This window comes from Neolamprologus brichardi, chromosome 11 (assembly GCF_056152115.1).
Source record: "Neolamprologus brichardi isolate AB-2024 chromosome 11, ASM5615211v1, whole genome shotgun sequence".
NCBI lineage: Eukaryota > Metazoa > Chordata > Actinopteri > Cichliformes > Cichlidae > Neolamprologus > Neolamprologus brichardi.
Genome location: NC_142114.1, coordinates 30,866,221 through 30,880,796, shown reverse-complemented (window position 1 = coordinate 30,880,796; position 14,576 = coordinate 30,866,221). Strand labels below are relative to the sequence as shown.

General features: G+C 48.0%; 1 protein-coding gene across 5 annotated transcripts in view; it reads left to right on the top strand.

The window, feature by feature from the left end:
* Positions 1–12,101, top strand: part of adam15 (ADAM metallopeptidase domain 15) — a 30,278-nt gene extending 18,177 nt beyond the window's left edge. Inside the window, exons 12-25 of one of the 5 annotated variants that reach the window (XM_087848569.1) lie at positions 29–206; positions 368–460; positions 543–738; positions 1,449–1,557; positions 1,764–1,959; positions 2,294–2,371; positions 3,803–3,914; positions 4,002–4,155; positions 5,540–5,648; positions 6,336–6,404; positions 7,264–7,332; positions 8,132–8,197; positions 8,592–8,737; positions 10,283–12,101. In XM_087848569.1, coding sequence (XP_087704695.1) covers positions 29–206; positions 368–460; positions 543–738; positions 1,449–1,557; positions 1,764–1,959; positions 2,294–2,371; positions 3,803–3,914; positions 4,002–4,155; positions 5,540–5,648; positions 6,336–6,404; positions 7,264–7,332; positions 8,132–8,197; positions 8,592–8,737; positions 10,283–10,349 — 1,642 coding nt within the window. In that variant the 3' untranslated portion in view covers positions 10,350–12,101. The remainder of the gene's footprint in view (positions 1–28; positions 207–367; positions 461–542; positions 739–1,448; positions 1,558–1,763; positions 1,960–2,293; positions 2,372–3,802; positions 3,915–4,001; positions 4,156–5,539; positions 5,649–6,335; positions 6,405–7,263; positions 7,333–8,131; positions 8,198–8,591; positions 8,738–10,282) is intronic. The other 4 variants (XM_087848571.1, XM_087848570.1, XM_087848572.1 and 1 more) reach the window with 4 other exon arrangements.
* Positions 12,102–14,576: the final 2,475 nt, after the last annotated feature.

Sequence of the window (14,576 nt, the reverse complement as noted above, 5' to 3'; positions counted from 1 at the left end):
ACCAGTGTCCTGTGACCTCTGACCTCAGGTTCATGCCGGGTCAGCTATTCAGCAGCTGCAGCGCTGCAGATCTGTCCGTCAGCCTGCTGCACGGCGGCGGCATGTGTCTGTTCAACGTGCCACAGCCGGAGCATCTGCTGGGAGGACCTCGCTGTGGAAACCTCTACGTGGAGAAAGGGGAGGAGTGTGACTGCGGCCTGCTGGAGGTACTCACCTGTTCACCTGCTCACCTGTTACCTGCTTCTGCTGGAAGAGTTTATCTCGCAGCACGTTTGCTTCAGTCACAGTTACTCTTCGTCACTCGTAGCAGTGATGAAGGTCACACACGTTACTCTTGATGATGTGTTGCTGTGCTCTGATTGGTCAGGAGTGCGAGGACCCCTGCTGTAACGCCTCCACCTGTAAGCTGCTTCCTGGAGCTCAGTGCTCATCTGATGGTATCTGCTGCCAGGACTGTAAGGTCAGGCTGACGTCAACGCCCACAAATGTAAAAATAATGTTTCCTGCTTTTCATCTAACTCCTCCTCTTCCTCCTCCATCAGCTGCGAGCGGCGGGTTCGGTGTGTCGCGAGCCTCTCGGGGAATGTGACCTCCCTGAGTACTGCACAGGCTCCTCCCCCTACTGCCCCCCCAATGTATTTCTGCAGAATGGGGAACCCTGTGAGGAGGGCGCCTCCTACTGCTATGGAGGCATCTGCGCCAGCATGCACAGCCAGTGCCAGACGCTGTGGGGACCCAGTAAGACTCCAGTCTGTTCCTGTGCTGGATGTTTATATTAAACATGGAGGAAATAATCAGTGTGAGCCACTAATGAGGACGTAAAGCTGTGTGAGGACGATTACACAGCTGAGAATGAGCTAAATCACCTGTTAATCACAATTTATCACAGCTTATTCTAGCCTAAATCTGTTTCCACCTCACGTACCAGCGACCTGGAGTTTAGCTTAAACCAGTTTGCATGAAGCTTAAACCAGTTTGCATGAAGCTTAAACCAGTTTGCATGAAGCTTAAACCAGTTTGCATCATGAAGCTTAAACCAGTTTGCATGAAGCTTAAACCAGTTTGCATGAAGCTTAAACCAGTTTGCATCATGAAGCTTAAACCAGTTTGCATGAAGCTTAAACCAGTTTGCATCACGAAGCTTAAACCAGTTTGCATGAAGCTTAAACCAGTTTGCATCATGAAGCTTAAACCAGTTTGCATGAAGCTTAAACCAGTTTGCATGAAGCTTAAACCAGTTTGCATCATGAAGCTTAAACCAGTTTGCATGAAGCTTAAACCAGTTTGCATGAAGCTTAAACCAGTTTGCATGAAGCTTAAACCAGTTTGCACCGAGCCAGCACCTGTTTGAAGCCTGGTTCCTGTTGGACTCTGACTAAACTTTGGCTCTTTTGGTTTAAACCAGTTTAAAACGTGCATTTGTGACTGGTTTCTCTTTCTGTCTTCAGATGCCACCAGCGCTCCCGCCGTCTGTTTCTCGTCTGTGAACAAAAAGGGAAACAAATATGGAAACTGTGGTCAGCTGACCAACGGCTCCTACATCCCCTGCGGGAACTCGTGAGTCCACAGGGTCACTGTCATGGTCACTGCTGCGTTACTGCACTGCAGGCCTACAAATCCCATCATGCCCGTGTGTGTGTGTGTGTGTGTGTGTTCATATCTTTTTTTGGAGACCAAAAATTGGAAGTTTGCTATGCTTATGGGAACCAAAATTCCAGCTTTTCTCGCACTTCACTTCCTGTCACGTTTGCTTGCCGATGCAGGGACGTTCACTGCGGCAGGATCCAGTGTCAGGGTGGGAGGGACCGCCCCCTGCTGGGCACCAACGCAGAGATCCTCACCACCAGGGTCCACTTCAACAACAGCGACCTGGTCTGCAGAGGCACCTTCTTCCACCTGGGTGACGACGTGTCCGACCCCGCCACCGTGGCCCACGGCACCGCATGCGGCCGCGGCAAGGTCAGACAGCGCCTCCTACAGGCTGGGGGACAGTTTGTATTTGAATTAATTCTCTTTAGCTGCAGTAATTTTAATTATAAGAGATGCAACGATTAAAAGCAAAGCGTCTGTGTAGGTTCACAGTCTTCCAGGTCATGGTTATCGAAGCAGCTGGGAAAGAAAAACAAAGTTTCAAAGAAACTTAAAGAAGTCCAGTGGCGTTTCTCTCCAAGCTCCTTAGATAGAGAAAACCAAATGTTCCACTGAAGTTCCAAATATTCAGAGTTTTGTAAGTTTTTTGTGAGAATTTCTTGAAACAAACTTTTGTAGACGTGTGATTTTGTTGCTGTTTCAGGCCTGTTTGAACCAGAAGTGTCAGGATGTGTCAGTGTTTGGTGTGGACGAGTGTCGCAGGAAATGCAACGGCCACGGGGTGAGTCACGTTTAAAAATGTGAGGTATACGTTGGCACAAAGACAGAGGTTTCCACCATAATTTCACATGAGACCAAATAAACTCATCAGTGTTTACTGAGGTCATGATTTATCTGCTGAGGAGTCGCCCCCTGCTGGTCATGAGAAAGACCTACTGCCTTGCACTTTGGGAGGATCCTTCACATTAACCCTTTAAAGCCGGCACGCTCTGTTTTGCATAACTATTTTTAAATCCCTGTAGCTCTGCAACCACGTGAGCTAGCGCAATAATTTTTTTTGCATATGAAACTGGAGGAGTTGTACTTACATCTTATGCCATCAGCTTGTCCTCGGTCACAGTTTCCTTCCACATATAGCTTTGCAAAAACTGCATAAAAAGCACTTGCAGCAACAAAAACATAATATTCCAGAAACAGGCTTTGCTGATCTGATCAGCTGTTCATAACACTTCCTACGTTGGAATAGACGTCAGCGCGAACTTTCACATGTCCGCCATGACCTGCCCGAAACAGGAAGTGACGTCATTTTTGCGGAATTGTAGTTTTTTACCATCAAGGCCTCATGAGCCTATACTGGTGTTTTTAAAAGTTATCTTTGACTTTATGACTTTCTGTGTGGTTTCTGGGATGCTTAGGACTCATATTGCACTGCTGGAAATAGTTTATTTTGATGCAGATGCTGCTTTTTTGCAAATTTGCATCATAATATTTATTTTCGTTTTTCCTGCAGTGTATAAAAATTGGTGTATCTCAAAAATAAAACTATGAAGACACTCAAAATAAATTTCCTGTGGTGGGAAACTATTTTGTGCAACTTTTTTGTATTTACAGTTTTGAGGGATAAGCCTCTTAAATTTCTCTAACTAGAAATATATGTTAAAAAAACAAAAACGATTTTCAATTTTTTTGTAGTTTATTGCCCTTTTTTGCAATTTATGTAATCACTATGCACTTAATGCAGACATATTATTAAAATATGGGCTATAATGGTTGTATTGATGTATATCAACTTGAAATGCTCCCAAAAATGGCTCCACAGCATGTAAACATATAATATAAGCTCTGGCGGACTTGATTCTATGGTCGGTCTTAAAGGGTTAAAGCAAAAGAACAACAACCTCAGAAACTCTGTAATTCCAAACACAATCTTATAATTCTGAGTCCCATTGTTAGCATAAACTCAGCCACCTAAACATTTCCAAACACCTCGCCACCATCCTAGCACTTGTGGTGAACACCCCCCACCGACTCCACCAACAAGGTCCAGAAACTTGGATCCAGATGAGACCGTGGTGTCCTTCGATGAGGTCTCTGTTTCCTCCAGCTGAGGCGGTGCAGACAACCTCCGCCTGCTACCACAGACTGTAACTACAACCAGGTCCCTGCTGTTCTTGGTGACAGTGCGAGTCTGTTTTGTGTGTTTGTGTTGCAGGTGTGTAACAGCAACAGGAACTGTCACTGCGAGGTGGGCTGGGCTCCGCCCGACTGCAGGTACTCGGGTCACGGCGGCAGCGTGGACAGCGGCCCGGCCCGAGCGGCTCGAGGTGCTTCGCTCTGAAAAACCGTCGAAAAATGAGACGATCCGCGTCTTCTCTGCGGCGCCCGTTAATCCTTCCTGTTTTTGCCTTCAGAATCGGATCCTGTCCGAGTCGCCCTGCTTGTCATCTTCCTCTTCATCCTGCCGGTGGTCCTCCTCTTCCTCGCTCTTCGGTTCCCTGGTTTCCGTCAGCGTCTCTTCTGCCTGGGACCGAACAGCCCATTTCATAAAGCTCGACAGCACAACCGGTAAGTAAGTGTGTGTGTGTGTGTGTGCGTGTGTGTGTGTGTGCGTGTGTGTGTGCGCGTGTGTGTGTGTGCGTGTGTGTGTGTGCGTGTGTGTGTGTGTGCGTGTGTGTGTGTGCGTGTGTGTGTGTGCGTGTGTGTGTGCGTGTGTGTGTGCGCGTGTGTGCGCGTGTGTGCGTGTGTGTGTGTGTGTGTGTGCGCGTGTGTGCGTGTGCGTGTGTGTGTGTGTGTGTGTGTGTGTGCGCGTGTGTGTGTGTGTGTGTGTGTGTGTGTGTGCGCGTGTGTGCGTGTGTGTGTGTGTGCGTGTGTGCGTGTGTGTGTGTGTGTTACTGATGAAGATAAACCAGTGAAGTCTTCCTCATGTGAAACAGTTAGCTTCAGGTATGCGGCCTCTCTCCACCTGCAGCCTGGTTCTGATGTGCTCTTTCTTACCCACGATGCAGTGTGGCTGACTGTGAGATGTGGGGTTTGGAGGTAACGCCCACCCACGTCTCCAGGTACTGCTGGACCTGCAGGGTCCTGCTCTGTGCTCTGTCCCGTCAGAGTCAGAGAGGTGATGAAGCGCTGGGCTGATGGATGCTGATAAAGTGTCTCTGCTGTCGTTTACACGCTCGCCGCTTCCTTCACCTCACTGACCGTCTGCTCTCACCTGCTCTCACCTGTGGAGCAGAACCTCGTCAGGACTTAAAGCTGTGCAGGTCCACGCCTCCTCCTGCAGAAACTAAACAAAGTCAGAGTTGGAGGCTCCTTTAAGCACTCACTTTAAGTCTCAGGACGCGGTTTCCCGGCGCAGCTTCAAGTCGTACCTGGATCCTTCCCACCTGACTCCTCACGATCAGCTGTTTCTTTTCCTCAGCACTGACTTGAAAAATGTCTCAAAAATCTGTTTTTCCAGTCAGCAAACTGAGTAGCAGGTTCTCGTAATGTTTGTTCTACGTTACATTTTTTCACTGATGATTTCTAGATCTAAAAAAGCAAAAAACAAAAGTTGTGCTGTTAAATTTAGCCAAAAATCACATTCAGTAAAACAAACACAATGAAACGTCTGGTTGTCTGTGACGCTGCACAGCTGGAGCTTAAATGAAACATCTCACTGATGGGAAAGCCTGCGTAAACACAGAGCTGTGATTTTCACAGCCAGGAATCAAACATAAAGCAGAGTGACCTGTAGTGTCCTGTAGAGCGGCTCAGGTGATTAAAGACCCCGAGCTCCTCGTGTCCACCCCCCACAAACCTGCAGCAGCTTTAACTGTGTATGTGGCCTGTAGGCAGCTAGTGACGTGTGGTGACTGTAGATCAGCTGTTCTAAAACAAACTGTAATAAAATAAGAGCGTCACAGAGATTCTGAGCCGCCCGTCTCTTTGATTTACTCACCTTCTCGTCCAGGACTCCGGCGATGGAGCGAGTGGACGGCAGGAACGGAGAGCAGGTCCGACCTCTCAGATACCACCTGAACCCTCAGACGGACATCCCGCTGACCCCGCCCCAAAAAGAGGTAACCAGAGTAACCGCGCAGACACGCCGACACTGGCCGTTTGCAGATGTTTGCAGCTGGAGAGGTGCAGCACGCCATGGCAAAGCGCCTGAGCGAGCATTAAGGGTGGAGAGCGAATTTTGTATTTTTAAAATCGGTCTTTTTAAGAGTGAAGATTTGAAGCAAACTGTGGAGGTTTTGTTGGTTCTGTGAGTGAGGTCTACCACTCGTGGTTTGGGGTTATTTTCATCCACTAACACCTACGTTTCCTTTAAATGCACCCAGTTCTTCTGAACCACATCCTGCTAAATATTAGGCTCTTTCAGAGGCCCTGCATCCTGCAGTGAGCTCCCAAAATATATTTCCACATTTCTCTTCTTGTGACATCACAGACGGTAGCTCGTGTTACTTTGACCATATATGACTGTGCGCTGTGGCGCCGCTTCCTTCTCCCTGCTCCGTTCTGAGTAAACTTCCTGTCTGCAGTGAGTAAAATGAATACTGAGACTCGAGCAGAAGTGGGCGCGGCTTCGCAGAAACATGAAGTGAAACGTCGCCGACGGCTCAGAGGAAGTGGCGCGCTCCAACACCTGCACTTGATCGCTTTGCCTCTTCTGTCTGACATTAACACACCTGCCCGTTTGGCCTCTGACCTCTGAGTCTGTCAGCTGTCACTCTGCTTCTGCTTCCTGTTTCCTCTCCAATCAGGTTCATGACAGACCTGCTCCTCCCACTAAGCCACTCCCCCCAGACCCTGCTCTAAAACCTCCACCGCAGGTAACCGCTCCCCTCTAGGTGTGGGTGTGTCCTGAGTGTGTCTGTGCGTGTCGTCGTGATGCATGACGTGTGTGAGTCGTGTCGTCTTAGTTGTATCGAATCATTCGTGCAGATTCGTGTGTTCAGTGGAAAAGCAGGAAAAGTTCAGCATTTTAAACGATCCTCAGATTCTCTCCGTCCCCGAGACCTCAGAAATAAAATCAGCTGAGGTCGTCTAACGTGTCGCTCTGGGCGGGGCTCTGAGAGACGGTCAGCAGTGAACACAACGAGCAGCAGCGACAGGAAGCACCGCCTACGTGAGGAGAGCGAGGCGCACTGGTGCGTGTGGACTCGTCTACTTTTCCTTAAACATGACACTAATCGAGCAGACGGAGGATGGCGGTCGGCCGCATTTCCAAACAGGCTTGAGAAGGCGCTCTTCATGCCCGGGTTCAGGCCCTCTCACACCTGCACAGGTGGATCTGTTGGCTCTGTGAGGTGGACAAACCAAACACGCTGCTTCTCTCCTTTCCTGCAGTGAAAGCTTCCCAGCAGACGTGCAGCCAATCACGGCGTGTTGTTTTTCTGAGGAGACGATCAGTAAATCTCCAGGACTGCGAACGACTTCAGTGTTTGTTTGCCAGCACAAAGTGTTTTGGGTGTGAGCCGCCACAAACGCCACATAATTAGGAGCACGTTATTAATTTTCACAGCTGAAGCACAAAAGCCGACCTCGTCAGCCTCGGGTCGACGCTCACCTGCAGCGTGAACGGTGAATTTTGAGGATTCCCTAAAATGTTGAACTGTTCCTCGCTGTCAGCTCGGCCTCGTCTCCACACTGACTCGATGTTCTTCTGACTTTTTATTTCTGCTGCTTCAGCTGGTTAAACAGCGACCAGCCCCCCCCACCAAGCCTCTGCCCCCTGACCCCCCCGCCCCCTCCAACCAGGTACGCTACCTGTAGTGTGTAGTGTTACTGTCCGTCCCGTTTGTCTGCAGTACGTGTGTGTGTGTGTTGGAACGTGTTGTCACTGCTGATGTAGCGCTGAAGTTCAAACAGAATCCATGACTCAGCAAAACTGGAGCTCCGCCTTCTTGGTGACCTCACAGCAGCCATGTTATTGGTTGGATGATGTCAATAAAAAGGCGCCAGCAGCACAAACACGTCCAGAGGTCCAGTTCAGGTGAAGCTAGCAGATACCTGTCAGTCAAAGAGGCCACGCCCCTAAAAGTGCAAACTTCAAACCTTAAATACAAATGAACAGAATTGTGACTGACTCACTGCTGCCTCTGCTGGATGTTAGAGGAACTGCAGCTGCTGGTGCTTCATTTTCAGGTCCCGCCGCTCCAGTCGAGTCATAAAACTCTAAAATATTTAAATCAAAAAACACAAATAAGAAATAAAAATACCCCCTCACACCTCCCCTAATGCAGCAGGTGGTCAGTTTAATCTGAAGTTCCAGGATCATGGTGCTAATCAGCAGGTGAAACATCTGCCTGACCCATTCCTTTGGTTCCCCTGTTATTCATTCCTGCCTGCATGCTGCACTATCAGTCTGATATGAAATAACATCTCATTAGTGAGTCAGACCTCTCGGCTTCACGTCAGTCAACAGAGAATTTCAAAATAAAGCTCAACGACCTCGAGTCCTCGCCACCTGCTGTGCTCTGTTTCCTCCTCACGTGTCCTCGTCTTTGTTGCTGAAGCTTCACTCTTCTTCCTCTCTTCTTCCTCGCTAACCCTCCAGCAGCTGGTGAGTCGACCAGCTCCGCCCAACAAGCCTCTCCCCCCTGACCCCATCACACCTGGACAGGTACGCCCTCCCTGCATGCTGCTAGCTGCTAGCACATAGAGAGCTTAGAGTAGTGCTAAGAGCTGAAATGGTGATGGGATGGATCGATCACTGTGATTACTGAGAGCTGATGGTCAGACTGGCTGTGTGAGGGTGTGATGTGATTGGTTGGCTGGAATCATGCCCAACATTAATGAGGCGTTCAGGAACGCAGATGAGCGTTGGGCATGCAGGCTCCTGATTGGATGAAATCACCTGTTTTTCATTTCAGACTTGGTAAGTTTCAAAGCTGCAGCTGATTCATTTGTAAAGAGGAAACCAATCAACCGTTTGATTTAAGAAATCCTCGTGATGTCACATTTCCTTTGAGCCAGCCGAGCAGTTGCAGGTGACACTCATTTGTTTCTTTCTGCAGGTTTCTGTTCCACTCAAACCTCTAGTCCCAAAGAAGCCGCGCCCTCCAGCCATGCCGTCCAACCCCTACCTTCCGCCACACCCCGTCTACAACAGTAAACCGCCGCCACACGGGGCAGTCGCACCTGCTGCTGCCGGACCCAACAGGTACACCCGACAGCTTTTTGTCTCTTTCTTAAAGCTTTCTGATCTAAGACGATGATGTAAGTGTACTTCCTCCCTCACGGAGGCCCACGTTTCCTGTAATCTGACAGGAAGAGAGACACGATGTTTGCATCATGAGTGAAATTGCAGCTGTGTTTGAGCCAATCAGCTCGTCCAACAGACGAAGAGTGGAGCTAATCGTTCAACATGTACAGCTGTGACTTTTTAACGGGAAGCTGCTCTTTTTGTAAAGTGTTGCACAAATGCCAGGGCGTGAAAACATGCGAGTGAGGGTGGCGGCTTCCTGTGGCGGGTATGCAGCAGGGCGGAGGCGTGAACTCTCAGGAATCTCTGCAAATTTGATTCAGCATCACACCTCTCAGCACATGAAACTAAAAAAGCGTCAAACAATAAAACCTGAAGAAAGATTCACAGACGTTAGTTTTCAAACCGAATTTGAAACGTGTGCAGGAGCTGTTTGCTCAGCTGAAGGCCGTTTCTGATGTTAGCCTTAATGTAAAAGTGAACGTGAGCAGTAGGGCTGCCACAAACGATTATTTTGATAGTCGACTAGTCACCGATTATTTTTGCGATTAGTCGACTGATCAGATCATCATCCATTGGACGTAAAACTACAGCTTATTGCACCAGCAGCATCTGCTCTTATATAACTATCATTAGCTTACAGCTTTAAGTGTTTAAGGTCTGTGCTAACTAAAAATAAAGACAAGATGATAGTTTATTAAATGTTAATGAAATTTGCAGATTGTTTCGGTGAAGTTTAATAAACTCCTTGCTATCTAAAATATATCAGGACACCGGAGTAAATTCTGGAGCATCTCACACTTCTGATAATCAGTTGTCTGCTTGACGTTTATTCAGCTGTGTAAAAACTATAACTTTAATCTCAGCCAAACCGATTTACTCAGGAACAAATAAAATACTAAAAAAAAAAGCCAAACAATAACATTTTTAAGTTATCTAAGTGACTTATATATATTTAACCTGAGTAGTGAAAGACGGCGGTGGGTTTGAAAACGATTAGCCGGGAGTCCGGTGTTCTCACGGCTCTAGTTAGCCTAGCCCCCGGCTAGCTATCGAGCTAGTGGCTAACAGACGTCTCCGAAAACGTCGGAGCACTTTTGAAGATATGTGGTGTCTTGATAAACTGAGCAGATATTTGAGGTTTACACAGCTACATTCTCGCTTGAAAATATGTTAAACGTTTATTTTGTGACCCAGAAAGAATAATAAGAGTAATATTAAAACTAACTAGCTGCCGCCATTGTTGGAAACTGAGCTGGGCTGCGCTATGAATTCTGGGACAGCTTCTTCTTCTTCTTCGGGGTTTAACTGCAGCTGGCATCCTTGTACATGCAGTGCTGCCATCTTCTGTTTCAGTCCGTTATTACACTCTTAAATCCTACTACTTATTCCTGCGTCTTTTGTGATCTTACAAAGCTTCAAACGACACGTCGACTATTAAATCAGTCGTCGACTAATCATGGCAGCCCTAGTGAGCAGTAACGTCTTCTCTCCTCTGTGCAGACGGCCTCCTCTTGCTCCGCTGCGACCCGCCGTCCCTCTGAAGGTGGAGTCCTCTCCTCCGCTCTGACCCGCCGGGTGACCTTTGACTGATCACAGAGCAGCTGAAGGTGGAGACGATGGAGATGATGGAGACTCGCTGTCACCGGATTTCATCCTCACGAGTATTAATAAGCGCTGCTGTATCTCTGGAGTTCAGTGCCTTGCTCAGCAGCACCTCGGCAGCGGTTACTGTGGATGTTTGGGTGATGTCACGTTCAGTGCCTTGCTTAAAGACCTTCGACCTATGATTAGTGGTTTCCAAACTGTGGTCCGCGGCCCATCTGCAGATGTTTTGGTTGTTTTTAGTGAAACTTTGTTTTTTTTACATAAACGCGTATCGAGCGGACAGACTTCCTGACTGCTCCAGGATCTTCTGATCAACAAACACTTGGATGAATGTTCGAGTGGGCAGCAGCAGAGGAGTCACAGATTTGCTACATTTTATTTTCTGTTACAGAGAAAACAGATTTTTCCACTTTGCTCTGAATATTTTTATGCAGATTCCCACAAACAGGCTCGAGTCGCTATTGGACAACATCCTCGCTCTTATTTTGAAAGCTGCACTGCTGCTGACCTGAGCCCAGCTTGTTTCCCTGCAGACGCCGTCTCTGCGTCTGCAGCTGGCGATGACTCTGTGCTCCTCCCTCTCCTGGGATACACAGTGAGCTGGACGAGCGACCAATCACACCAGCAGCAGGTGTACAGGAAGTGCAATCACCAGCTGAGCTCCGCCACAGTCAGAGGAGAGGCGGCACAGAGTGGGCACAGAGCAGCGGTCCGGTTCATTATGATCCATGCGTGACTTCCTGCCTCGCTGATGCCGCATATGCAGCGTCACTGTGCAGGAAACGCCGCTGTCAGGAAGAGCGACGGCGAGTAAAGCTGTAACGCTGCTAACTGTTCGGACTTTATTCTGAAAATGTCTCCCTCCTAACTTTCACGTGTTCACAGGAATAAAGTAAGACGAGGTTTTTGGCCGTCGTCACTTTGATCTCAGAGCTTCAGCCTTTATTTTCACAATAAAAGATCAGGACTTTATCACCATGCTGTTACGTAATGTCAGTGAGTTTTGTTTTTTAAGGTTTCTACTGTACAAACGCTCTGATGACGTCCGTCTTTTCAGCTTTGCAGGTTTTTGTGATTTTTATGTACGTGTGTACTTTGACTTTATTGTGAAAATCTGACGTTTTTGTTCTTCGTTCTTTTCTTAAATGTTCGCCACGCCTCTCTCGCCTTCGCCCACGTGTTTCTACACCTGCTGACTGTGTTTAATTTTGCTGGCTCGTGCTTTTTTATTTTCTGAACCCGCCTTGAGAGCAGAGACAGCAGGAATGTCCCCGATCGTTTGTAACGTGACACCAAAGAAACGCTGGGAGACTGAAGCGATGAAGCTTCAGAGGAAGGTTGATGTGAGCTGCTCAAGGAGCAGTTTGCAGTTTAACCATCGGCTCGTTGCCTTCTCGCTTGCAGCGGTGTGACGTGCTTTAATTTAAAGACATCTGAGAAAACGTGACTGTTGCCTTTTTGTAGTTTCTGTCCTCGAGGTGGACCGAGCGGCCCCCGGTCACCCCGAGAGGGCTGGGGGTTGATGCCTGTCCAGCCTGTGTGTCTGGTATTAGATTAAACTGCAGTGATGTGACTAAAAGAAAGTCTGACGCCTCAACTTCAGTTATTTTGTCCCCACAGTGAATAAATGTTTCTAGCTGCTGTGTTCAGAGCAGATTCACATAAACCTGCAGTAAAATAAACATATCAATAAAAAATATATATATTTGAAAAAGCCTGGCCTTTCTTCTAGAATAAGAGCGGATGTGCACTTTATTTTCATTTATTATGACAAACCAACACAAGAAGCATGGAGGGAAAAGCCTCCGAGTCTGACGCCTCCAGCTGTCGTCAGGTTTGAGTCTGACTGAAAAATCTGCTTCTTCCTCCTGCTTCACTAGAACGAGCAGAACCTACAAAATGCATTTTGCTTTCTCAGTTTGACCTGAGACCCTGAACGCCTCAGGAAGTGTCGCTGAGGTCAGATCATCTCTAAGCCTCCTGCACAACCGCAGGAACCACGGACTGTCCACATAGAATAATAATAATAATGGATTGCATTTATATAGCGCTTTACAATGCCACTATTCATTCACTCTCACATTCACACACTGGTGGAGGCAGCTACAGGTGTAGCCACAGCTGCTCTGGGACAGACTGACAGAAGCGAGGCTGCCATATCGCGCCATCGGCCCCTCTGACCATCACCAGTAGGTGAAGTGTCTTGCCCAAGGACACAACGACCAGGACAGAGAGCTCAGGGATCAAACTGGCGACCTTCCGGTTACAGATGCGCTTCCCAACCCCCTGAGCCACGGTCGCCCCCCCAATATACATAGACTGTATATGAAAGAGGGATGTAGCTCATGTGACGTCACCCGCTGGTTTTTGCACTTTGAAGCTTTACTGAGTGTTTTGGACTTGAGTGACCACATCTGGACAAACGGTGCAGACACTGACTCCTGCTGATCAGTGCAGAGATCCCTGAATGTCCCTGCTTGTTAGTATTACAATAATAATTACATTAAAATGCTTCGACAGCACAGAGTCAGAGAGGCCGCGCCCTTTGCAATGCCATCTTTAAGCCTTAAATAAATGTCAGCCCTGCAGCTCACTGAAGCCTGTTAATGTTTATGAAGCCAAACGTCATGAAACCTCTGAGGTCTGACGCTGATCCAGATCACTGTGGGAATAAAAACAAGAAAAAGAACAAGCTCACATTCAAAGGCAGAAAGGTGAAGTCCAGTCACTGACAGCTTCTCCTTTCTCACTTTCTGGCTGTTTGTTTCTTCTTCGTCTGTACTTTTTCTTGTTTCCAGACGGATTTTTCTGTCTCCCCTGAATTTCACAGCAGCGTCTGTTTGTCTGGCTTCTTTGTAGAAGTGAATCTGAATAACGTGGGGAACAAAAGCTCTCGCTTTTCCTGACGCGGGCGACTTTCTGCAGAATTATGAACTCCACTGTAAACAAACTGTCTCATGGAGGATGTGAAAACAAGACGAAAAAGTCAGATTCACTCTTCTGTCTCTCAAATAAATAAATAAAAACAGCTGTAATGCTCGGACATCAGAAGACTTCCTGCAGATGTTAGATTAGATGTTGGCTGCAGACTGAAAACTGGCTGATATTAAGACTATTTACAGAGTGGAATCACTCCATGATGTCGAGGTCACGTGAGCTGCTGTAATTATGATGGGTTAAAGAGATTATGGGGAAAACAGCCGAAGATGTGTTCGTATTGCACATGTCGGGGCGATCGTGGCTCAAGAGTTGGGAGTTCGCCTTGTAATCGAAGGTTGCCGGTTCGAGCCCTGGCTTGGACAGTCTCGGTCGTTGTGTCCTTGGGCAAGACACTTCACCCGTTGCCTACTGGTGGTGGTCAGAGGGCCCGGTGGCGCCAGTGTCCGGCAGCCTCGCCTCTGTCAGTGCGCCCCAGGGTGGCTGTGGCTACAATGTAGCTGCCATCACCAGTGTGTGAATGGGTGGATGACTGGATGTGTAAAGCGCTTTGGGGTCCTTAGGGACTAGTAAAGCGCTATATAAATACAGGCCATTTACCATTTTTGTAACTTTGTAAACCCCCACATCCACCTCCGTCCATCACCGCCTCCTCTTCCCACCACATCCACTCTAATAGAACTCCTCGGTTCCTCGGAGCAAGACAACATCTCCCGGTCTGACTGAAAGCATCGTCACATCGATCCCCCACCACATGACTATCAGCTCAGCGTTCACATCCAGCAGACTGTGAAAGTCTCTCTCTCTCCTCTGCCGCAGGAAAACCAAGCAAAGAGCACTTACAGCGGGCTCGGATCCCACCGGAGACCCCCCCCCCCCTCCCCGAGCATCACTGCCGTCCAACACAAACGAGCTCGGAAGCAGGAATTTCCTTCCTGTTACCTCCCAGCACACACTCGAGTCTCACTTTCAGCTCGTGAAGGGCTCTGTTTTATCTCGCTGATGTGCATTTCAACATCAGATGGTGAACGCAAAGCTTCACGCATGACTTCACAGTCACCCGCCACTTTGTTAGGTACACCTGTTCCTCATGAAAGAAAACATCTAATGGAAGCCACTGCATCCACGTGGAAATGATAAAAGTCAAACTGAGCAGCAGAGATGGGCAGTAATCTGATTACTTTTTTAAAGTAACGAGTAAAGTAAAGGATTACTATTGCAAAAACGGTAATTAGATTACCGTTACTTTCCC